The sequence below is a fragment of the Astatotilapia calliptera genome, chromosome 11, assembly GCF_964374335.1.
Source record: "Astatotilapia calliptera chromosome 11, fAstCal68.1, whole genome shotgun sequence".
NCBI classification, from domain to species: Eukaryota; Metazoa; Chordata; class Actinopteri; order Cichliformes; family Cichlidae; genus Astatotilapia; species Astatotilapia calliptera.
Genome location: NC_137432.1, coordinates 16,230,275 through 16,254,542, shown reverse-complemented (window position 1 = coordinate 16,254,542; position 24,268 = coordinate 16,230,275). Strand labels below are relative to the sequence as shown.

At 42.0% G+C, this 24,268-nt stretch overlaps 1 protein-coding gene across 2 annotated transcripts in view; it reads left to right on the top strand.

Annotated features, from left to right (window-relative positions):
* Nucleotides 1-280: 280 nt before the first annotated feature.
* Nucleotides 281-24,268, top strand: part of plecb (plectin b) — a 40,127-nt gene continuing 16,139 nt past the window's right edge. The window contains exons 1-30 of one of the 2 annotated variants that reach the window (XM_026183401.2): nucleotides 281-774; nucleotides 3,082-3,143; nucleotides 6,716-6,805; nucleotides 7,994-8,071; nucleotides 8,194-8,286; nucleotides 9,787-9,953; nucleotides 12,962-13,077; nucleotides 13,222-13,325; nucleotides 14,044-14,163; nucleotides 14,937-15,032; nucleotides 15,141-15,268; nucleotides 16,445-16,538; nucleotides 16,748-16,902; nucleotides 17,032-17,353; nucleotides 17,463-17,540; nucleotides 17,660-17,821; nucleotides 17,956-18,060; nucleotides 18,173-18,268; nucleotides 18,373-18,498; nucleotides 18,607-18,759; nucleotides 18,867-19,021; nucleotides 19,136-19,262; nucleotides 20,874-21,057; nucleotides 21,805-21,962; nucleotides 22,548-22,726; nucleotides 22,818-22,956; nucleotides 23,140-23,496; nucleotides 23,596-23,679; nucleotides 23,777-23,881; nucleotides 24,034-24,132. In XM_026183401.2, coding sequence (XP_026039186.2) covers nucleotides 657-774; nucleotides 3,082-3,143; nucleotides 6,716-6,805; nucleotides 7,994-8,071; nucleotides 8,194-8,286; nucleotides 9,787-9,953; nucleotides 12,962-13,077; nucleotides 13,222-13,325; nucleotides 14,044-14,163; nucleotides 14,937-15,032; nucleotides 15,141-15,268; nucleotides 16,445-16,538; nucleotides 16,748-16,902; nucleotides 17,032-17,353; nucleotides 17,463-17,540; nucleotides 17,660-17,821; nucleotides 17,956-18,060; nucleotides 18,173-18,268; nucleotides 18,373-18,498; nucleotides 18,607-18,759; nucleotides 18,867-19,021; nucleotides 19,136-19,262; nucleotides 20,874-21,057; nucleotides 21,805-21,962; nucleotides 22,548-22,726; nucleotides 22,818-22,956; nucleotides 23,140-23,496; nucleotides 23,596-23,679; nucleotides 23,777-23,881; nucleotides 24,034-24,132 — 4,050 coding nt within the window. In that variant the 5' untranslated portion in view covers nucleotides 281-656. Of the gene's footprint in view, nucleotides 775-3,081; nucleotides 3,144-6,715; nucleotides 6,806-7,993; nucleotides 8,072-8,193; nucleotides 8,299-9,786; nucleotides 9,954-12,961; nucleotides 13,078-13,221; nucleotides 13,326-14,043; nucleotides 14,164-14,936; nucleotides 15,033-15,140; nucleotides 15,269-16,444; nucleotides 16,539-16,747; nucleotides 16,903-17,031; nucleotides 17,354-17,462; nucleotides 17,541-17,659; nucleotides 17,822-17,955; nucleotides 18,061-18,172; nucleotides 18,269-18,372; nucleotides 18,499-18,606; nucleotides 18,760-18,866; nucleotides 19,022-19,135; nucleotides 19,263-20,873; nucleotides 21,058-21,804; nucleotides 21,963-22,547; nucleotides 22,727-22,817; nucleotides 22,957-23,139; nucleotides 23,497-23,595; nucleotides 23,680-23,776; nucleotides 23,882-24,033; nucleotides 24,133-24,268 lie in introns of both variants that reach the window. The other variant, XM_080307845.1, reaches the window with a different exon arrangement.

Here is a 24,268-nt window from a genome sequence, read left to right as displayed (position 1 = left end):
ATTTTAGTCATTTAAATGACATTTAATTCACTCTTAAGCATAAAAGGTCATGAGCATCAGTTTTTATGGCTCTTTATTGCGTCCTCTTACTCAGCTGGTGTGTGTGCATGTGCGTGTGTCTTTTCTTGCGCAAGTTGGGTGAATAAGTAATAGTACATGCAGGTTGCCACACCTCGCCTCTCCTACTTCTTCTTCTTTTTCTGCCTCACATTGCAAGAGGTAGGCGTGTGTTTAGAGCCCCACCCACAAACCTTACTAGTGTGTAGAGTGTCCTCTACACACTAGGGCCACCGCTAATGCACAGTTGCACATCACACATAAGGACAGGCCCAGACGTCATAGCCCACAGGCACCATTCGCGGGAACAGAGTGAGCAGCAGAAAAAGAGGAAAAAAGGGAGTGAAAAAAAAACCACATAGGGAGGAAAGAGAAGGGCAGAGCCGAACCCAGTGAGGGAGCGAGGAGGTTAAGAGAGGAAAAGAAGAAGAAGAGAAAAAAAGAAGAGATTGTGGCCACAGGACTGCCTACTCTGGGACCAACTGTAGCGCTGGAGGGATAGATACAAGTAAAAAGCAAAAGATCCTGTCAAAGGGGAAGATCACCACGGATATTTTATCATTTAGGAATATTATTTTGTGCCCTGACAAACGGCGACAATGACCTCTCAGCAGCAGAGGTACAGGAATTTCTCCTCTGACAGCTTTGGCAGGGAGAGGGTGCCTTCAGATGACGGCTACTACCAAGGGATGCTGAAGGCCACAGACGGCAGGAAAGGTACCAGTATGGTGGCACTTAGTGTAAAATAGCTGAATTGCAAGTCTTGATCTGTTTGTTCCCACATGTGTGAGGAGCCTCTGGGCACAAATTAAGTGTTTTTTTTCCAGGAAGGGGTGAGATGTGTAGTTAATTTCCCAAACTGGGCAGAGTTCCCGTTGCAGACGTTTTGTCTGCGAGAGCTTGAAAAGCTTTGTGTGAAACTTTTTTTTTTTTTAAACGTTGCGTGCATGCCAGATGATAATCTTTTTATTTTGCTGCTTATTGTTTGCTTTTATTGTAGTGGCAGGCGTGCATCATGTGCTGCATATTATTCCACATCCAGTGGCAGTTAGTCAGGCTGGGCTGTGCTGTCCACTCTTTCCTTCCATCAGCAGCTTCCTCATTTCACATTGGTCAGCAGAGCCCATTCACAACTTTTGCTGTGTGGCGTGCTTGATGTGTTTTTTTTGTTGTTTTTTTTTGGGGGGGGTGAGTCACTCCAGCTACAGACTGTTTCTCCTCGGTTGCAGCCAAAATGAACGATGTGTCACTCCATGCATCACATTTCTTTTTCCTGTTTCTCCTTCAAATTGTTCTTTATTCCTGTGAAGATGGATATTTTTGAAAGTTTCCACAAAGTAATTTCTCAGTAAAAGCCTTGCTTCATCCTGCGCATGTCCTCATGTAAACCTACCAATTTTTACTCAAGTAAAAATATCAATTCAGTCACGTACTAATACCAAATCTTACTACATTTTATATTTATTTTCAATGACATATCAAAATAAAAGCGTTTCTTACACTATTGTTTTACCGTTTACAGTTTTACTGAGCCTTTGCAGAGTATACGCTAGTATACACTGACTATGTGTTAAAATGTATCTTAAAGTGCTATTACCTGCAAATATAAAAAGAAGATAAAATATTTTCTTCTGAAATGTAGTTAAAGCATCTTCAAGTACCGTTAATTATAGTTCAGTAAATGTAGTTTTTCCAAAGAGCGTTTTCTATTATAGTCATATGCTCTTCTGGACCATAAACGCCACCCCTCAATCAAGCATGTTTATGTGTGGTGACATGTGAAAATTTCACCTTCACCTTTACTTTCTAAAAGCACATGAAAAGAGTTGTAATTTAATTATAAAAGGTAAAACAGGGCACAGCCAATCACAGGTCAAGGTGCAACTCGTAACACTTCCTATTTATGTGGAATTTTGCATCTTTGACAGGAAGTATGAGCGTGGAGATAGTTTATGGAACTATCTCCAATGCTGGTACAGATGAAAAATACGCAGGCTTAAAGGTCTGGTGGTCTCAGTATGATGTTTCCATGGCAACTCAGTTCCATAACAGAGTTGTCCAGAAGTTGCTGGCAACTTCCTCTAAAGAGGAAAAAAAGGTAGCCTCTGGGCATCTATTTTATGTTAGCACTGAATCACTACCCTTTGCTTTTCATTGCTGGGCGTGTCAACATATATGGGTGGATGGGTCACTCCCATTAAAACTGATAAGATTTTGTGGTATGTCTGTGGGACATTCTAGCATAATCTGAAGGAATTGCTGAGTGGGTCAGTGAAGTTGGGTGGTGCACTTCCTGAACCTGTCTGAACAGTTGAGTAAACCACAACTTTTAGATCACGTGGGGTAACGTGAAAGCAAACAGACTCATCTATCTACTGCGTCCATAATAAATGATTGTAGTGGCACACCTTTTTGTGTTTGTGTAGGTGTGTATGTTTTTTTTATTTTTATTTTTTATTTAAACCTGAACTGAACAGGAATAAGAGGGAGTATGAAGGTTTGTTTTGTTAGAGGGTGAATTCCATGCCTAGGCCTTGTTCTTTCTTGTCGGATAATTGCAGACTAATAGTTATGCTATTATGTCGCACGGTTATCACGCCCAAGTATCTTCACACTTTAATAATATTTCACTTCTGCAGCCTCGATCCTTTCCTTTTTGTTTACGTCTTAAGAGCACAGCTGCCAGTGGTGTCATAGAGTGAGACATGACCTTACAAACCTGTGTTCTAGACAACAGAAGTGCATCTACAGACAGTGAATGGTCTCAAATGTTCCCTGACTCAGATGCAGGCTTGAACAGGAGCACAAGAGCCGTTTTCCACCCAGAGATGAGTTGTGTTTATTCTACAGGAGGAAAAAATAGTCTTGTCAGTCAGTCTTGGGGATTTCCTCCTTAGCATGCAGCTGGAAATACACTCAAGAAACACATTAATCGCACACCTGATGCTACTCATTTTGAAATTAGTTTTAGCTTTTCCTCGTCTTACGAGTCCGATGTTTAACTGTGCTCTTTCTGTGTTGCAGATGAACGAGACCGAGTCCAGAAAAAGACCTTCACAAAGTGGGTGAACAAGCACTTGATAAAGGTGAGGACCTATTCTGGGTTTTCTCTGTGTTGTAACTAAGGCAACATTGACGGTCAAGTTTTTGTACGCACACTCGCTCAATCCATAGCATGACTTAAGGTACAAAGACGGAGAAACATAAGTGTGGACGTCACAGAAGAGTGTCAACAAATTTCCCTTTTGTTCAAACACGTGTACGGGTGTTTTCTGTCGCAACAAGCATAGCTTTTGTCAGTGTCAAACTGCAGATGTTTGCATAGTGAGTGATTGCCCTGACCCTCATTTAACAACAGGAGGCTGTTGAATAAAGCTGTATAAATGTTGCAACTCATGTATTCTGGGATTATGTCCACGTATGATCATTACATACGTCACTCCATGCATTCTTCCATTCATCCATTTATATAACTGCTTTTACAATTCAGGGTTGCTGGAGTCTATTGCAGCTGTTATAAGGCTAGCACAGAGAAGAACATTCAGACTTATGCACCAAGCCAAGCCAACATGTGTGTTTTTGTACTGCGGTTGGAAGAATGAGTACCTGTAGAGAGCTCAGTCAGGCACAGGGGGAACCTGTCGAATCCACACAGAGCTCCAGCAGTCTGTAAGATTTGTGCCAATTTAAAGATCACAAACTCAGGTGAACAAAGAACCACATAACAGCAAAATCTTACAGCAGCTGAACGAGTGTCAGCGTGTGTTCATTGTTAACATCTCTGCAGAAACCATTACCAACACCGCCACCGCGACCCTCACCCCCTCCCTTCTTGCATAAACATACATTAGCTAGACAGTTTTTTGTTTCGTGCTAACACGGCACCGCGATCGGAAGGCTTACCAGAAGTCTCATCTGTCATCAGCTGAGAGAGTGTGTAAGCCGTCCATCAGCACTCTTCAAATCTCACCTGTCTCACTCTCTATTCGCAAAATATGGCCCGAAGGCTCACGTGAACAGGTCAGGAGGCGAGTCAAGTCAAAAGGACTATAGTCCTCATTTCAGACCTCCATATTAAGGTTGACAAATTAGCCCCGTGTAACACAATACCGCTCTCCCAGAGTGCTAAAAATATTCCTGCTTGTGCCACTTTTCTTCCAGAAAACTCCAATTGGCAGCACTACATTTACAACCATTAAGTGCTCCACTCCACAGACATAAGGCCCATTCTTTCTTTTTTTTTAATGGAACAAGAAAGAGGAAACAAATGAGCACAAAGAAAGTGTTATCCTTTCCATAAATGTGCAGAGCTATGGTTTCTTTTACCACTGCATGAGAACCTAGTTCAGTTCCTCCCTCTTGTTTCTCTTAAGTGTCCACTGTGAATATTCGAGGGTGAGTCACAGACATCTGGACTCACTTAGCTCCCTCTGAAGAGGCAAATTCTGGTCTGGGCTCAGAGCCCATGGTGAGTTAGGCCAACGGTAGCACATGTGCTGCACAGACTGCTCGGTAGGGGTGGCTGTACTGGCATCAGTGCACGCCTTAAACTGAAAGGCATGCATTGATGCATGGGGAGTTTCATAAGTACTCCCATCCAGTTATTGTTACAGTTACCCGCATACTGCAACACTACATGAATTTAAGAATTTGTTTGTGCCCTTTCCAGGTACAGTTTCAGTCTGTTGCTTTTTCTGCAGACTACTTTCTGCCATGACTTGAAAGCGAGTGTAGTTAAAGGAGAGGTGCTCATTAGATAACACTTATTTTCTCAGGATGACAACATGAATCCATATATATTCGAATTATATCAGTATTCTAATAGAAAAGTTTGAGTCTGTGTTTATTAGCAGCAAAAAAAAGAAGCGTTATCACTACGTACAGCCCATAGTAAAGAACCTCACTGAAGCAAATGCACACGTTTGGGAGGGAAAGCGTTAAAGTATGTGTGCGAATGTGCTGATCTGCTCTAGTGAGGTTAAACCGCTGTTAAACTGATTTAATGGCTTAATGGTTGAGTGGGATAGGCTGGAGGTTGGGTGCAACCATGAAGAGCTGTAAAGGGCCATTGAGTGTTATGCCCTCCACCCCACCTAGCTCAATAAATCTCTTCATCTTGCGTAAGACAAGAGTGAAACATCAAACCAGCTATGGGATGAACATCTGTTTTCTAGTAGATGCCTACAAATTGCTTGTGATGAGGTCTAGAACCTTGAACTGTTGCACATCAAGGCTACTCTGTAAGGATGGTTATCAGGAAAAAGGATAAAGAAAATGAGAGGAACTCCACAAGATGATATAAAACCTGAGGCATGTTAAGCATGTTGCTTCCAGACAGTGGCTCACAGACCACTGGAGGGACCGGTGTAAGGCATGTGCACTAATGACTTTGTCCTTGAAAGCAGCTCCTTTTTACTGCCGAGGCTGCAGTTTGCCTAGTAAACTTTCAGCAGCAGGACAAAGTAACCGAGGAGTGGCGATAGATGGCTGTGCTAGATTCAGCAAGGTAGAGGACAAATCACAGCATTACTTGACAAAGAAAGACCGGATCATCATCGTTTAATTGTGTAAACAGGTACTGATCTGATTGGAGAGAGCCCTGACAGACAGTTTCAGAGGGTGCAGACTTTAACAATATGGCCCATCCTAAAAAGTAGAAGAGCTTTTATTGTGCAAACAGTGAACTCTAGTGGCAGCAGTGTTGGTTCCCTTCCCTAAATTTAGCTCTCTGGTGCACTTCGCTTAATCATCTCTCTCTGCAGGCAGGGAGGAGCATATCATAAGATGGATAGATGGATGGTAGGAAGGTGCGGAAATTCTTGCCAAGATAAATCAGTCACTGTTGCAACTTGCAAGGGAAAATATGCCTTCATTCCATTTTAGGGCTGAGGCCCATTTCCCACATGGAAAACACACCCAGTAGACCAATATATCTGCAGACTACGAAAAAAGAGAGTACTTTAATTATTCTGTTTTTCATCAGTTTATCATCATGTCCACCATCAAATCCTCCAAAGTCCAACTATCACTTAATTTCTGTTCATACGCTTTTCTCGTTCTCTTGTTTCTATCCTTTCCTTTTTCCCCATTACTCATATCATCTCTTCTCTTCTCTACCACCAGCATTCGAGGGTAGAGGTAGGTGCTGGCAGTAAATATGTAGCTGGTCAGTATCTCACTGCATGGAGGCTGTCTCCCCTCCCTCATGTTTGTGCACCATCACATCTTTCCCTTGTCTTTTTTGCTTTCCCTCACTTGTTTTGTTGTCTGGTTGCAAAAGCACAGCGCATCTGTTGCATAAACAATGAATTCAGTTAACTGAAATCCAAAAGGTTAAATCATTTTTTCTAACCCTTGATGGTCTCTTATTTTATTTAGAGTCCTATTCATCATGTGTCAGGCTGCCAGCTGCCAGCAGTCGGGCTTGGCTGCTCGTGGCTATGCATTCTTGACATGTGTAGAATTGTGCTCAAAGCACTGTAGAGAACTTACAGTACGTGACTCTGCAGGTGTTTTAAGCCGTCAGCTTTCAGCAAACTGCACCACAATTTGAGTTTGCAAATCTCACGTGGAACAGGTTATTCCAAGTTGTATCATCATGAATCCTTTTGACATATTCTCTGCTGTGTTTTCCTTTTTTTTTCCCCCACCGTGACAGTCACAGCGTCATGTGACAGACCTGTATGAAGACCTTCGAGATGGACATAACCTGATCTCGCTGTTGGAGGTCCTCTCTGGAGAAACACTGGTGAGTACAGTCTCTTGATTTTTGTCAGTTATTCTTTCGCAGTCCTCCAGCATCCAAACCCAAACCTAATCCCGACTAACTACACAAGGATTACTTTAATGAGGTCGACCTGGAATGCCACCCCTGTGGCAACAAAATGTAAAATATTAGCAGCCAAGTTGTCAGTCAAGAGCTTAACCTGAGCTGAACTACGCTAAGCAAACACCTCTTAACTTCCTTTTCAGTGTACCGTCCTCTTCTTCCTATTTCACTCGATATATTTTAATTACTTTCTTCTACTTCTCTCTTTGTTTTGCGTAACGCTTATGTATTTCATATCCTGGGGTTCAAAATTGTACACAAAGCTTTTCTGCTGCTGCTGCCCTCCACCGGCTTCAGCTCTGCTCATTTTCACAATGCATCCATAGCTATAACACATTGCTACCACTTTAGACTGTGTGCGTGTTTGTGAACTGTGCTCCTATCTGATCGACGGTTCTTCTTTTCTGCTCCTCCTTCTCCCGTTTACCTTCCTTTAACCTTCCTCTGTGTGTGCTGATCATTGCCGTCTGGCCTTCGCCTCCTCTCCTTTGCACTGCTCTTGCTGGGGCTAGCCGAGGGAGAGAGACATGGCCAGGAGCGTTCGGTTGGTGAGTGGGTTTGGAACTTACAGTAGGCATTATGTTTTTGTTTTAATGATTTATCGGCACTTTTCCGGTTCTTTGGCTGCGCATGGTATCCACGAACTTCAAGCCATGATGAGTTCTGTTGCTGGGACTTTTTTGTTTCTTGTGCTGACAGGCTTGCTTTCATCATGTAGCTGCTGTGAACGTATACAAGAAAATATTTAGTTTGATTTCTGTTTGTTTGAGAATTTCTCCTTGATTTCTGTTTGAGAAGCCCAGAAACAAGCCACGCAACATGATTATATATTTGCTTCCTGACAGATGGCTTAAATTTGGCTTAGCTAATGCAAATTTCCCATAAGTTTATTTTTTTGTTTCTCTGGTAAACTAAAGGACTAAGACGGAGAAAGGAGAACAATTTCACCTCTCTATTAAATGTTTTTCATTTTCATTTTGATTTTTACATCATACATTTTTTGTTTTTTATTTGTTGCTATTGGTCCTTTCTAATGGCAGTAGCACTGAGTACCGAGTGTCTGCAATGTAACTAAACACTTCTTTATCTGTTCTTTCACCTCTTCAGCCTAGAGAGAAAGGCCGCATGCGATTCCACAAACTTCAGAATGTACAGATAGCACTGGACTTCCTCAGACATCGGCAGGTATGATATGTATAACGATACATCAAACCCTTAAAAACCAGACTGCGAATATCAATCGTTAGAAGATGACTGATAGTTTCAGCTGTAATCCTGCAAGTAACGTGAGTGTTTTGCTTTCTTAGGTCAAACTGGTTAACATCAGAAACGATGACATAGCTGATGGGAACCCTAAGTTGACCCTGGGGTTAATATGGACCATCATCCTCCACTTCCAGGTCTCCTCTTCTGTCAGTGTTATGTTTCATTATATTATTGCTGTCTACCTCTGTCTCTGGGATTTGAACCTCTCGGCTGCTGCTTCCCATCTCCTTGGAGCCAATCAGAGGGGACTCTGCTCTTCAAAACCTCTCATAAAGGACTTTTTTTTTAATCAATTGCTCTCATTAAATCATATTCCTCATAGAAGTATTATTTTAACATAAAAACTTTAGTCAGGTATTTAGAGTTTAGTAGCTAATACGAACCGTTTAAACAAATATAACACTGTCAGGGTGTGTTAGTGTGAGTCAATCTCTCCCTGACTCCCAGGGGGAGGGCGTGTCAGGTTGGAGTGCACAGCTTGATGGCATCCTCCACGCCCTACCACATACTCTCCAGGCCTTTCTTTCTGCCTTTCCTGTGTACGCCAAAAGCTGCCAGGCAGAAATCCCTGGGTGATAGCCTAATAGTCACGGCCTCACCCTCAGTCATATAAAAAATGGTTGAGGTTTTGATTGCAGAAAGCTGAAGCTAAGCAGAGGGAAAAAAAGGTGAGAGTGGCGTGGTTTGATTATGGCATTCTGGTAAAGATAGTATTGTGCCCTCTAGATACACACTGCGTTCCCAGAGTCTTTATACTTTTATACAATAGAGGCAAAATAAGAGAGCTGGGCTGTGGCTGCTGATGAGTCATAAAGGCTCCAGACTAAAAGGGAAGAGAAAAACTACTCCCCACAAATCTGATCCGATTATCCTAAATTAACTTGATCACAAAGGAAAGAAGATGGTTTGATCCAAGAAATCTTTGGAGGATGATTTTAATTGCAGATTTAATTGCCAGTCTCGAGATACAGTAATGGGGTGAGTATTAGTAATGAAGTAATGATGGCTTTATACTTTTTATTTTCTTATTTTTGTTTTTTTTACTGAATTGAATATTTAAAGTGTTATCGCATCTGTAGAACAGAGCTATTAGAAGAGAAGAATCTGAGTTTAGCTCGCCCATTTACACTTCATTTACCCTCAGTTAAATTGGAAAAAAAGAGAAAAACCAAGACTGCTATGACTCATCTTTCCTACCATCAAAATCCCCAAATGAAACGTTATCCAGATGCCACAGACACAGTGGTGTTTTCCAGCAATCCGTCAGGCAAAACTCGACTACCTCCTGTGAAACACAGACACTCTGTTCTCAGCCATGAAATATATTAAAGGTGAAATGACTAAGGTGTCAATTAAGGTGGTGTTGAGCAATTCTGTTTAAACTGGACCTATTGTGACTATTTTCAGTTCCATTTTTTAACTTGAATTCCACTAAAGTTTCTTTCAAACCAGCTTTCTTCTGATTGGCTGCCTCTCGAAAACAGCTATATTTAAGAAAAGCATAATAGGTCCACTTTAAACTGCATCTTTTGGGTTTCCACTAATGATGGATTGCTTCCACATTCCTTGCGTTAGCCACAAATCCTCTCTGTCTTCCACAAGTGTTAACGCTCTTTTGCATGAAACTGTTACAGATCTCAGATATTCAGGTCAACGGCCAGTCAGAAGACATGACGGCCAAGGAGAAGCTGCTGCTCTGGTCTCAGAGGATGACAGATGGCTACCAGGGCATCCGCTGTGACAACTTCACCACCAGCTGGAGGGATGGCAAACTCTTCAATGCTGTCATACACAAGCACTAGTGAGTGTGCACAGTTTTTTTTTTTTTATGGAAAATAAGCCCAACGCCAATGGCAACAAATATGCTAGTATTACATAGAACAAACTGAAAAGCCCGCTGCAGGTCCCTGTACCGACCCTGTTCCAAGCCTGCACTGCCAACATAACAAGACTTAACATATTTAAGACTGACATAATAGCATTGTCTCCAGAATGGAGCACTTTCTCATAGCTTTTTTGCACGGTCTTGTCATGACACACAACCATCCATCCATAAGTTTTATTCAGTATAGAGTGCACTGGAGCAGGAGTGTGATGTTGGAACGCTTTCAGATGTCAAATTACACTTTATAGTGCCAGTTTAAGCCTGCACTGTAATTAAACTCGGCCTCAGCATTGACAGAAAGAATTTTTTTTAGACATGATAAGCACAAGTGGCTGTTAAAAGCTACTATGGCTGATTTATTTTAACTAAGAGACAATAAGTCACAGCATATAGCTCCTTCCATACAGAGCCTCAACATACTGTGCATAGCTGCAAACGTATTTACTTTGTTTGAACTCAGTGATACAGTTGGACTATTTTTGCCACGATCTCCCTTTAAAAATGCCTCTTATAGATACTTTTCCGCACCTGACTGTGCACATGCTCATGCTGCTTCAATAAAGAGCCTTCATGCAGATTCCAAGCCTTAAGGCTTAGAATACCACTGGTAGGTGTTGGCCCCGAGTAACTCTGTGCCTCCTTTGGCTGCGTTATAAGATGGTAATTCCTGCGTTAAATGCAGCTGGCTTGTTAAATTGTTGGGAACCTAAGTTTGAAAAGCTAAATCCAAAGCTCTTTTTGTTGAAGCCTAAATATGCTACATCCCACAAATCTGTTGTGGGTCTTCTTAGTAGAATTAGTGGGTGCTTTGTGTGTTATTATCCTGGGAATTGAACATGCGTGCATTTCTCAGGATATCCGCAAATGAAGTGAAGTATTTTGTTGGTCCTAAAATGACGGTATTCATACATAATTCCAGAGTACAAATGGGACAAAAGCTACATTTCATAAGACAGAGGTGTATTTCTTTAGATCCATTATTAGAAAAGAAAAGAGAAAAGACTCTTGCAGGGGCAAGTTTTCTTGAACTTCAGCTCGTACCTGCACTGTTTGTTTTTTTTCTTTTTGTAGGAGGCTGCTGAGGCTGGCTCATTGCTGCCTTTCATGCAGGTCAGGGGTGTGGTGTGTGGGCGTAACTGTAGCACTCTGTGTCTGCTACATGAAAAGTGTAACGTTACTTGGTGCTGAGGCATAACTCAGGGTAATCTACTGTCGAACTGTCATTCATCCGGCGAATTCAAGATTTTCCAGGTTTTCTGCACATGTGTGATGGTTTCCAGCGTGGATTTGCAGAGACGCAGCTGAAGTTAGGTTTCAGGGCAAAGAATTCGAGCAGGGATCACAGCTAAAGGATTAAGCAGATCCTCTGAAGATGATGGACACTTGAGACAATGCCAGGATGCATTTACATGCAATGGGCAAGCCTTAAAAAAGATTTGCTCAAATTAACGCACCTGTTAACTACAGTCGATACAGCTTTTGGACCTTCTTGTTGGTGTTAAAATGCTCAGTGTGAGGAAGAAGTCTAAAAAGAAGAAGGGAAGCCTGGGCTTCATCAGGAACTTGTCAGAAAGTGTCAGCGATGTGGACAACAGGGTGGTCATGTTGTGTGAGGATATCCCATCAGAGGGATCTTCCTGGGACTCAGGACGGGGCTCTAATAGCTCAGGGGCCCGCTCAAGCAGCGAAGAATTGGGGCATGGATGGAGGTCCCGAAGCTTTCACGGAAGAGGGGGTCAGAGCATGAGCAGTCCACCAACGCCAATAAAACAATACTCTGTCCGAGAAATCCGTCATGCTGTGTCTTCTCCTGTGTACAGATACAATGGGGACCATTCCACTCTAACGATGAGAGATTTGTATGTATCTGCATATACTCTCTTTTGCTTGCACGTTCGAATTTGTAGATTTGGAAATGTCTTTAAAACTGCCGATTGAAAATTTTGTAATGGGGATTGCGTGCATGATAGATAAGGAGATAAGGCGAGGCATTCAATCATCCTGCTCTGTACTCTGGAAATTTGAACTTTTGCCTCTTGTGGGAGTGAAGCTGCGGCTGGTTGCCAGCCTAACTTGTGTCAGCTTTGATTATGTTAGCTGCTCTGTAAATTACATTCCACCTATAGATGCTCTGACATCTGCCAGAAAGCGTCAAACACCCTGAGGACAAAAAGGCAGGTGCTCATGCAGCTCTGTCAGAAACTGAACAGGCGGGCTCTCCTACAGCATTCAGCCACAGGCAGAGGGTCTAAGACAGGGGCGCTAAACTCATTTTACACCGTGGACCACACATAGCCCACATTGGTCCAAAGTGGGCCGGACCAGTGAAACTACATGATAAATGTGTAAAACTACAGAAAATATTCTGGTAGTTCATTGCTCTGACTGTGCTTTTATTATCAAATATAAAGTTTTCATTCATTCACATTAATATGTTTACTGTGGAATCCATGCCCCACTTAACATTTTCTAAAGCTGTCCAGTGGGCCAGACTGGAGTCTTTGCTAGGCCGATTCTGGCCCCCGGGCTTTATGTTTGACACCCCTGGTCTAAGAGGTTCTACTGCTAATATGCTGTATTGGGGTCATGTTTATGAAACGTGCTGGCAGAGACTGCATTAATTCTGCAAATGCATTCAGGTGTGATATTTATCTTCCTATCATTTTCCTCTGAGTTGAGGCATTGGTGGTGTCATTTTATATGTGCGCCAAGCTGGAAGCGTTTCTAGTCCTTTCAAATGCAGCTTTTTTGAAGACAACATCCTACTTACCCACTGGGGACTTCTCAAAACCAGTGCTTTTGAGAAGTCTGATGTTATTACACGTTAGGATATAGAATCAAATGTTATTGGGAGTTATTCTGAACATTGGACTCGCGGGCCTTGTGGCCTTGTGGGTAATCAGTTGCATTTTTGTGTTCCGTAGTCCCAGACTCATCAACATGGGCAAAGTGTATCAACAGACCAACCTGGAGAATCTAGAACAAGCCTTCAGTGTGGCTGAGAAAGATTTGGGTGTGACCCGCCTGCTGGACCCTGAAGGTAAAAGTGTTCAAAAATGTGTTCAAACAGACACAGACAACCTTTTTTTTTTTTTTTTAAGACCGATTTCAGCTGAAGTAATTCTGTTACTCACAAACTCCTGGTGACTATGTCACATCACATAAATTTACCATATCCTTTCAGATGTTGCTGTCCCACACCCAGATGAGAAATCCATCATCACTTACGTGTCCTCCCTGTATGATGCCATGCCTCGCACTGATGTACACGACGGCATGAGAACCAACGTAAGGAAAACATGGAGACAGTGAAATAAAAAAATAAAGCGTCGCAACATGAACGCGCACTTTAATTTGATCTGATGGAATGCTCTATCAGATTTAATCAGGACTGAAGAAGCTTGTGACTGTGCCTAAACTTAGCTTTTGTAGTCAGTTTTATTCTTATCCTGTTAAAGCTTCAAAGACAAATTGAAGTCTTGTGAAAGTAAGTATCACAGGAAATGAACAACCTGTGGTGTTTACAGCTACCAAGACAGTGAGGATTTGAACATTTATTGTCACCCATTGTCTGTTTATAGAAAAACATGTAGCTTCCGCACACGCACAAACTCGTTTACTTGATTCAGTGTCCAGAGTTTAAAGTTGAGCTGTGTTATAGTGAATATTGAATACATCTGAGGACTTTTTCTTTTCACATTACTGTCCTCACAGGCGTGGCTATGACCCCACGTACATGAAATCCAAAAAAACGCTAAAAAAACCATGCTCCTTTCTGTCTGGCCCCACTTATTATTTCTCCCACTTTCCTCCTTCAGCAGTTCACACTTTAACAACCTCTCCTCTAGCCTCTGCTTCTTTGTCTACTCGCATAAGACCTGGATTGTTGCCACCTAATTGAGTTTAGGGTTGTGTGTGAGTGAACTAAAATGGAGATGCAGGAGAAGAGCCCTCCTGTTTCTTGTTGTTAAACTCGCAGCTATCTTTTCTGCTGTGCTGGCTGCAGGAGCTGGAGCTGCGCTGGCAGGAGTACTACGAGCTGGTGACTGTTCTGCTCCAGTGGATCCGTCACCATGTCATGATCTTCGAAGAGAGGAAGTTTCCTGCCAGCTACGAGGAGATAGAGGTGAGACGATATGCTAAGGATATGCGCTTATTTTGTCTCTAGGCCAGGGATTTTGTTACAGGCATGTTTGCAGTTGAGCAATATCGAAAGACACACCGATAAGTTCTCATTATGTTCTTAAGAAACAATTAAAACATAGCACCTGTCTCAAAAATGGGAATACGTTTGCAGCCATCCATTATTGGATCAAAGGACATGCTTACATAATGTCTGGCTATAGGCAGATAGAGACAACTATACTCACAAGCATTGTTGTACTGAAGGTGGGGCAGTGCTGGAGCTGAGAAAAGACAGCCATAAGGCAGATAATGCTTAAGTTAATCCTCGGGAGAATCACCACTCCCTGTCAGCACTCCCTTTACAAAAGCATAGCGTGACTTTAGTATTTTTCTACATTTCTTTGAACGTCTGTATTAGTAGAATATTTGTATTAAAAGTAGCAGGCTAGGGTGTTCTTTTTAATATACTCAATCAAATTCATTTAGACACTTTGGGGCAGAAAGATTTCCGAGGCTAAATGAGTTTATTGTGGTCACAGGAATGTGTGAATACTGTTTCACCCCACTGCTGGTCACAGAGCTGTCACAGGATGTGTTACTTTATTGTATTCATACTCATATAATTAGGGTTTTACCATCTGACAATTCTGATTTTAAAAAAAATACCAGGAACTTTTATAGATAATTTGAGGTCTATAAAATTATTAGAATGAATAAAGGGAAATCTAATTTAAAAATAAACAATTTCTTTGTGTTTCTTTTTTTCCCTTTAAGCTTCTTTGGCGCCAGTTCCTGAAGTTCAAAGAGACAGAGCTGCCAGTGAAAGAGACTGATAAGAGCCACTCCAAACACATCTACCAGTCCTTTGAGGCAAGTTAACCAACAATCATTTAATTTAATAAGTTGAATTCTGTTCCGTTCCTTCAGCACTGTTATACCAACGCTTCACAACTAAATGCTTTCTACTTCCATATACAGAGTGCAGTGCATGCTGGTCAGGTCAAAGTCCCTCCAGGCTACCATCCCATTGATGTGGAGAAGGAGTGGGGTCGACTCCACGTGGCCATTCTTGAGAGAGAACGACTCCTCAGGATCGAGTTTGAGAGGTTGGGACAGATTTATAAGACATATGATGATTGTGATCAAGATTGAATTGCATCAGTTTTTCTTTAGCAAGGACTGCTGTGCTAACAACAAACTGCAAAAGAAAAATCCCTTGAGAGCCATATTTAATAAGAAGGTGGTGATATAATTGTCAACCTTACTGGGAATAATGCACAAATATACCAAGTTATAAATAAAACACATGTGACGCATTTGTTTTTCTAAAAATAATAAAGAGTTTAACTCTTCATAGTTAACTTTGGGAAAAGAGCTAAGCTAACATTAAATCCTAGTAAGGGACATATTTTCAACTGGAATAAACAGATGATCATAGGCTAGTAAACTAAATCCATTTAAAACACAAAGACACAGTTTTATCAAAGGCATTTCATGATAATTGACAAAAGGCAGTGAGCCTGTTGCCTGTCTTTAGCTTTATTAAATTAGCCAGTTATGTTCATTGGGGAATGGCAAAATAATATCCAGTTGCATTTTATTCATTATATATTAATATTTGAATGGTTAAATAAATAATTGCCTTCATTTTCCCCCTCTCGAGTAGCCAAATTGTTTAGCACATTTGTTCTTTTCTGGTAGCTAAAACATTCTAAGAGTATTTTTCTGCATTTGTGGGTTGCTCTATAATGAGATAAAAGGGTTGTGTTCCCCATAACTGGACGCACATAAAGACATAATTAGGTATGAGAAAATTGTACATTTTTGTGTACTTAGAACAGCGTTGTGTCACGCTTGGGACAAAATGGGATGGCTTCTTGTCACAAGACAGCCCCGTCATGTTGCAGTCTCGCAGCCTTGTTTATGGAGTTCTCTGGGATGTGGAATGACTGAATGGACTGACCGGACTTCTTTGTAAGAAAGGCATTTTTGTCCCCCTCTGGGCACGTACGTGGCAGAGTAATGGGCGTGTGAGAGCCAAGAAGAGCCAACTTTTTCATAGCTTGAATTGAAATCTGTTGAGAAGAAATGCGATATGGCTTTTGTGACTGACCCTCACAAACTGGAGTATCTGCTGCAACGCAGGGTCCCGTAAGTGTTGTGAAGGTTTTGTTGTGAGCTCTGGCGTGTGTTACACGATGGGCGTTTAGCTATTAAATAATGGGGAGGACAGTTTATCCATTTTCCTCTTGATTTAATTTGATTGCTCTGATCATATCTAGACTCGAGAGACTTCAGAGGATTTGTGGTAAAGTCCAGAAGGAGTCAGGAATGTGTGATGAGCAGCTTACCCACCTGGAGACCCTGCTGCAGACGGTGAGTTAAACTGCTATGTGTTACTGCAGTATGAGTTGACAAACTGAGATGAAATCCAGAAACCGAGTGATTAGTGTACAAAGGGAAAGAAAAAATCACAGGAATGCATTTTCCAGTCACTGTCATTAGCATTTTTTTGTATCCTGATGTGCGTGACCAACTAAGAACAAGGCTAAGATTAATACTTTAATTGGCTTCCTTTCCTCCAGGACATCCGTCTGCTGAACGCAGGGAAACCAGCTCAGCACGCAGCAGAGGTGGAGAGGGAGCTGGACAAGGCAGACAATGTCATTCGCCTGCTCTTCAATGACGTGCAGGTACTCAAGGATGGGCGCCACCCTCAGGCTGAACAGATGTACCGCAGGTGAGTGCTGTGTGTGTGCTGAATTTAAGTGAACTTTCAAAATAGAAAGCTGAAAAAGCAAGGGCATTGTCAACTAACTGCTGTCTGTCTGTACTTGTGTGTGTCTGTGTTTTTATTTTTCATTGACAGAGTTTACCGCCTCCATGAGCGCTTGGTGAATTTGCGCACTGACTACAATCTTCGTCTGAAGTCTGCCGTGACTACTGCCCAGGTCCCAATTACCCAGAGCGTCCAGCAGACCTCCGTGAAGGGACGGCCCGAGTTGGATGACGTAACCTTGCGTTATGTTCAAGATCTCTTGGCCTGGGTGGAGGAGAACCAGCGCCGCATCGATAACGCAGAGTGGGGATCTGATCTGCCTTCGATGGAGTCCCAGCTGGGCAGCCACAGAGGCTTGCATCAGACCGTGGAGGACTTCAAATCCAAAATCGAACGGGCTAAGGCTGATGAGGTAGTGTTTCTATCGGACCACTAAAAAGTCTACATACAGATTTTAAGTATGTATAAAAGTGGTTCCCTATTTCCTAATAATGTCATTTTGTGGTTTTCATATACAATAGACCCAATTATCTCCTGTCAGCAAGGCCACATACAGAGAATACCTGGGAAAACTGGACCTTCAGTATGGCAAACTACTGGTAAATATTCATAAATAATCTGATTTCAGATTTTAATCACTCAGCACAAAAGGTTGAAGCTATAAATATAAGCTATGGATCTTTAATCAGCTGTAAATATTCCTTCTTCTTTTTTTCAGAACTCTTCCAAGTTCCGCCTAAGAAATCTGGAATCACTGCATGCCTTTGTCAGCGCTGCTACTAAAGAGCTGATGTGGTTGAATGACAAAGAAGAGGAAGAGGTCAACTTTGACTGGAGTGACAGGAACACTAACATGACAGCAAAGAAAGACAATTACTCGGTGCGTTTAAGAAGTAGAACCAAATCTAAAATTTCACAGTTGCTCATTTTTATCCCCTAATCCTGCCCTGTAGATTCACTGACAGATGTTCAACAAATAAGCAGATTTTCAACTACATCTGTTCAATTCTTCAGGGTCTCATGCGAGAACTGGAGCTGAGGGAGAAGAAGGTCAATGACATCCAGACTTTGGGAGACAGACTTGTCAGGGATGGACATCCAGGCAAGAAGACCGTTGAGGTAATTGCAGTAGTTAATCCAGCTGAGCAGAAGACATCTGCATGCAGAATATAGACCTAAATGTGTCCAAACTAATGCACTGTCATTGTCATATCTTCTTGATCTCTACCAGTCCTTCACAGCTGCCCTGCAGACTCAGTGGAGCTGGATCCTCCAGCTGTGCTGCTGTATAGAGGCTCATCTCAAAGAAAACACAGCCTACTACCAGGTATGGAACACAGACATTTAGGAATATAAATCTCCAGGATAATCATCCCTCATATTTATAGAGTCAGGAATATTGTCCGCCTCATGTGATCTCCTTCTTTACAGTTCTTTGCCGACGTTAAAGAGGCTCAGGACAAGATGAAGAAAATGCAAGAGAACATGAAAAAGAAATACAGCTGTGATCGCTCTACAACAGCCACACGCCTAGAGGATCTGCTGCAGGATGCTGCGGTATGTACATGTTCAAATGCATCGTACCGCACACACACTTTAATAAAAGCATCAAGATAGGGGTCTGCTTTCTTTTACTGTAATCTAGTTTAATCTTCTTTTCAACAGGAAGAGAAAGAACAGCTGAATGAATTCAAGACTGTGGTGGCCGGCCTGAACAAGAGATCCAGGTCAATCATCCAGCTGAAACCACGAAACCCCACCACTTCCATCAAAGGCAAACTGCCCATTCAGGCTGTCTGTGACTTCAAACAGCAGGAGGTTGGATTATTTCCACTGTGGAAATGCTTAATCATTCACCATTGCAATCATGATTGCCACAGATCCTGAGACTACATCTACTTTAATATATCCTGGCTTCTTTTCAGATCACTGTCCACAAAGGAGATGAGTGTGCACTCCTCAACAACTCTCAGCCCTTCAAGTGGAAGGTCTTGAACCGTTCTGGACACGAGGCGATGGTGCCTTCTGTCTGCTTCATTGTACCTCCTGTCAACAAGGAGGCTGTGGACGGTGTGTCCAGGTGTGGCTATAAAATTGATCCCCTATGTGACAACGACATCTTGGCTTGATCATGTCAATTATTTAATTTGTTTTTTCTTTTGTTCCCATAATGCACAATATTGTCCTACTGTAGTCTGGATGCAGGTCATCAGGGAATGGTGTCCATGTGGCAGATGCTCCATATAAACATGAAGAGTCTACTGTCATGGCAGTACCTGATGAGAGACTTCACACAGATACGCTCCTGGAACATCACAATGGTTGGTACCAATGTTCCCTCTAAGCTGCGCACGTGCGCAATTGTGCACTGCTGGCACGGTCTCTGTGCAGAGAAAATCTGTGTTGCGCACAACAAAAATCTAACCTGAATTGAAATTAAAATTAATACTTTAACAATTCTGTTTTGCAGTGTTAGTCAGTAAGTGACTGGCTGCTCCCATATGGGATTAGAACGATGCCACCTTATCCCATAGTCCAGCAAATGATGCGATTTACATTCGTATATACGCAGCTAATCAACGTGATTGACAGGCTATGACAGCGTCCTTATGTGCCGACGCCGGTGTTTTAGCTAGCAAAGCGGCGTGGCTGATGTGGAGTGAAGCCACATTAATGACAACGTGTATAACCATTGGAGATGTGAGCAGGACAGACGAAACAATTAACGGAAAAAGTGTGGACTTTATACCAGTTTTTAAATTGTGTTGATAGGCCACGTAAAACCAGAGTTATGATAAAAAATATATGCAATCTTTGTTTGTTTTTTCCTGAATACTATTGTTGTTTATATTTACTGCGGGAATAAACGGTAAAAACGGCGTTTTATAAGAAAAAAGGCTCGAAAGCGCTCTCCACCTGTGAGCAAAAACAAACTCCACCCCCTCTCCCTTTCCTATTCGTCCAAAAAAGTACCATGTCGACCAATCAAAAAATGATATGGCAACGTGGTATCTAGTTGTTAAGAAACGGGGGGAAGTTTTAGGAGTGACGGTGGTGCTTTGAGATGTGAGAGATTTGAGACGTTTAGCGCAAATCTTGTGTAGTTAGTGTGTACTGTAGTTTTTGTTGTGTGTGTCAGAACAATGAGGCGACTGCTGAATGTTACAGGTGTTACAGCAGTGATACATCTCCTGCTGTCAGGCCTGCAGGTTTCAGGCTGTTCTCCTTTATCTCATAGTGGACAGAAATTATTTTTTTGGAGTGGCACAAATTGTGTGGCATCAGATTTGATGCAGAACAGCTGATTGTTCTAAAAATAGTTTGAAATGTTTATTTAAAAAACCGCCTTGGCTGCATTTAAAAAAAAATAGCTGCAAAAAACTTTGTTTGCCAAACTGAGTTACTTTAAAAAGAAAGAAAGTTGTGTTTTCAAAATTGGAGTTCAAGTTTTACTTCCAATAGTGTTAACATACTACACAGGTCAATGACTAGATTTTTTTTTACATTTTCATTGCAAGTGGGCTAAAGCAGTTAATTAAAAGTAGTCTAACATAAATGCTGTAATTTGATAATTTTAATAAACCATGTAACTTGGATGGATTAGATGCCGGCGTGACCACAGTGCACACGTCTGATTGCCGCTCACAGTGGTCCAAGGGACCGCTCAGGGAGTTTGTGTGTTCGCTCAGACACGTGAAAAATTAGAGGGAACATTGGTTGGTACTAAAGTAAAAGTATCACCTAAAACTTGTAGAGCTGACAAAGAGGGGAACTTCATTGTGGTTCATTCCATGTTTGGAAATGGAAATTCCATTTCAGTGTGTACCAAGTTTGGTGTAGCTGACGATAAAAGGGGCCTTGTTTGTGCTTTGACAACATTGCGCCAAGTCCTGTCTCCTAATTCCTCCACTGCTTCTCTTCATTGTGTGCAGTTAAAGACCATGAAGCCAGAAGAGTACAGGCTGATCATGCGGAATCTGGAGCTTCACTACCAGGACTTCATGCATGACAGCCAGGACTCGCAGCTCTTCGGCCCCGATGACCGCATGCAGGTCGAGGACGACTACACCAAGTCCACCCAGCATTTCGACAACCTGCTTCGCTCCATGGAGAAAGGTGAGATCTGATTTTAACAAACTGATTTTAATGATTCATAGTTTTACCGAGGTCAAGTGTGTAGCAACTGAACAGTATATAACTGTCAATTCACCTTTCAGGAATAATGGTTGTTAGGGTTAAAGGTGAGTGACTTAAAGCAAGCACAAACTACTGCTCACCAAACTAATATGTGTACACGCCTTCCAGCCTTTGATGGAATGTCCCAAAACACGTGTTTGTCTTTAGTCATGTGTGAGTGCACGTTGCTTTGATTTTCAATATGCATTTTCTTTGTGGCAGCTCTGCACCAAGTAGAATATGTGTTCTGATTTTAGGTACTTGGGTAGTGCATATGTTGTGTATGCTATAGATATGGCTGGAGCTGCGTGTATTTTACACATCATATATGAAGAACTGCATGGAAGGTGTGACACAGGTGATCGAAAACATTACAGTGCAGCAGTACAGCATTATCTATTTGTGGACATGACATCTTAGAATGTGTCATATTAAAATTGAATTGAATGTTTCATACTAACAAGAATAGTTCAATTTCAGAGTGCTTTAATTTCACAGCCATTGCTGGTAGGTAGCGTAACAACAGCAGTGACTTTTGCGACTCGACATTCATGCAAAAGTATGGGATGAGTTTGACTATCGATAGTCTTTATTAGTCCCAGAGTTGGGAAATTCAAATATAGCCTTTTCAAAACGGATGATCTTTTCTATTCCTACGATTCTAAACTAATACAAATGTGTTCACAGGTCAACAGAATGAGACTCTGTGTAAGAACTACATCTCTGAGCTGAAGGACCTGCGTCTGCGTATAGAGGACTGCGAGGCTGGTACTGTGGCACGCATTCGCAAACCTATGGAAAAAGAGCCTCTCAAAGAGTGTATTCAGAAGACCACAGAGCAGAAGGTACAGAGCTCAAATTTAAATGTGTTCTGTGCAGAAATGGCAATGAGGCATCAAATGAAACCAAAATTAGCTGTGCTGTGGTTAAAAGACGGATAGGTTTGTTGGATAGTTGACTAAATGTGTTATTGATGAGAAGCAAAAGTAGCTAACTGAACCAGAATCCATGCAGAAGGATGAAGTGGGGGTTGAATTAATGAATCGTTGCAGTAGGTTTAAAATGTGGAAACACAGCAGAGAATTAAAATCAATTTAAGTGCTTAACAGCTTATATGTAATTCAATGAGAGCTGGGATGCTGGCGTCAATCCAGCAGCTGTACAGCCCTGCTAGTAGGTGAAGTTCAGCTTAGGGCTTTGTGCAAAAATAAAAGTTTTGAGTTATTTGAGTTTGGTTGACACATAAAAATGGGGTTAAATTGTTAACGATGGCAGAAAACTTGCCATGTGCCTCTGGTTCCTGCTCTCCTCGAGCTTAGTTTAATTAAAATTTTAAATGTTCCTTTTTTTCTTTCAGTTGTTCATAGTCGGCTGGCTTGGATTTTTTTGGTTTTTCTTTGTTCTTCATGCTTGTCTTCTCTGTTGTACAGAAAGTTCAGGGAGAACTTGACAGCCTTAAGAAGGACCTTGATAAGGTGTCTGTTAAGACACAAGAAGTCTTGGCCTCCCCTCAGCCTTCCACCTCAGCTCCTGTGCTGCGGTCAGAGCTCGACCTCACTGTACAGAAGATGGATCATGCCCACATTCTTTCCTCTGTTTATCTTGAGAAGTAAGTCCCTAAAAACTGACTGCAAAGAGAAAATGTGCTGTTTTCTAGTGCACTTAGAGCTCCTTAATTAATTTATTGCTCCTTGTCTCAGGCTAAAGACTGTGGAAATGGTCATCCGCAACACACAGGGTGCTGAAGGCGTTCTCAAGCAGTATGAGGACTGTCTGCGTGAAGTTCACACTGTGCCCAGTGATGTCAAGGAAGTAGAGACTTACAGAGCAAAGCTTAAGGTAAACAATACATGACTTATTTTCTTGCCAAGCCTCTTTTTACAGAAATCTTACTTATGTTACAAAGAACTATTCTCAATTGATTCTGTTTAAGAAATAGAAGTCACACTTTTAATAGTAGGTTTGCCCGGTTCTGATGTATTTACAGACTGTTTATTGGTGTTCTTTGTACAAAACCTGCAGAAAATGCGCACTGAAGCTGAGGGTGAACAGCCAGTGTTTGATTCCCTGGAAGAAGAACTGAAAAAAGCCTCTGCCGTGAGCGACAAGATGGCTCGTGTGCACAGCGAGCGCGACGTTGAGCTCGACCACTTCCGCCAGCAGCTGTCCAGCCTCCAGGATCGTTGGAAGGCCGTGTTCACCCAGATCGACCTTCGCCAGAGAGAGCTAGAGCAGCTCGGCCGCCAGCTCGGTTACTATCGTGAGAGCTATGATTGGCTAATCCGCTGGATTGCCGATGCTAAGCAAAGACAGGAGAAGATTCAGGCTGTGCCTATCACCGACAGCAAAACGCTGAAGGAGCAACTTGCCCAGGAGAAAGTATGTTCAACGATCTAATATTAGCACCATTATTTGCTTTATTTTCGAGTGAAACTGCTGAGATTAACTTTTATTTGAACCCTTTTCCTTTCAACACAGAAACTGCTGGAGGAGATCGAACAGAACAAAGACAAAGTTGATGAGTGTCAAAAATACGCTAAAGCATACATTGATACTATCAAGGCGAGCCTGAAATAACACTATTCTGCATATTTTTTCGATAAATCTTGCAGTTTAGAGCATTTACTGAAATAACCTGTAATGTGTTTCATGCTAATAGGACTATGAACTCCAACTGGTTGCCTACAAAGCTCAGGTGGAACCTCTTGTCTCGCCCCTCAAGAAAACCAAACTGGATTCAGCTTCTGACAACATTATTCAGGAGGTGAGTTTATGAGTACTGGAAATCATTACAGAAAAAAGGTAATTTTTTTTTTTAATTGAAGGTTAACTCTACCACTAACCACTGACCCTGTGAAAACAATATTCCTGAAGCTGTTGCATTTCTAAATGTTATTTTTTTCTCTCCTGTATCAGTATGTAACACTGAGGACCAGGTACAGCGAACTGATGACTCTGACTAGTCAGTACATCAAGTTCATCACAGACACGCAGCGCCGCCTGGACGACGACGAGGTGCGTGACAACTGGCCGAGGATCCCAAACAAACTAAATTCTATCTAACATTAACCTAACAAACCAATCAAACTGACATCTAACCAACACAGATGAGAAATTGCCAGTCACTGAACCACAGGCATGCAAGCACGCA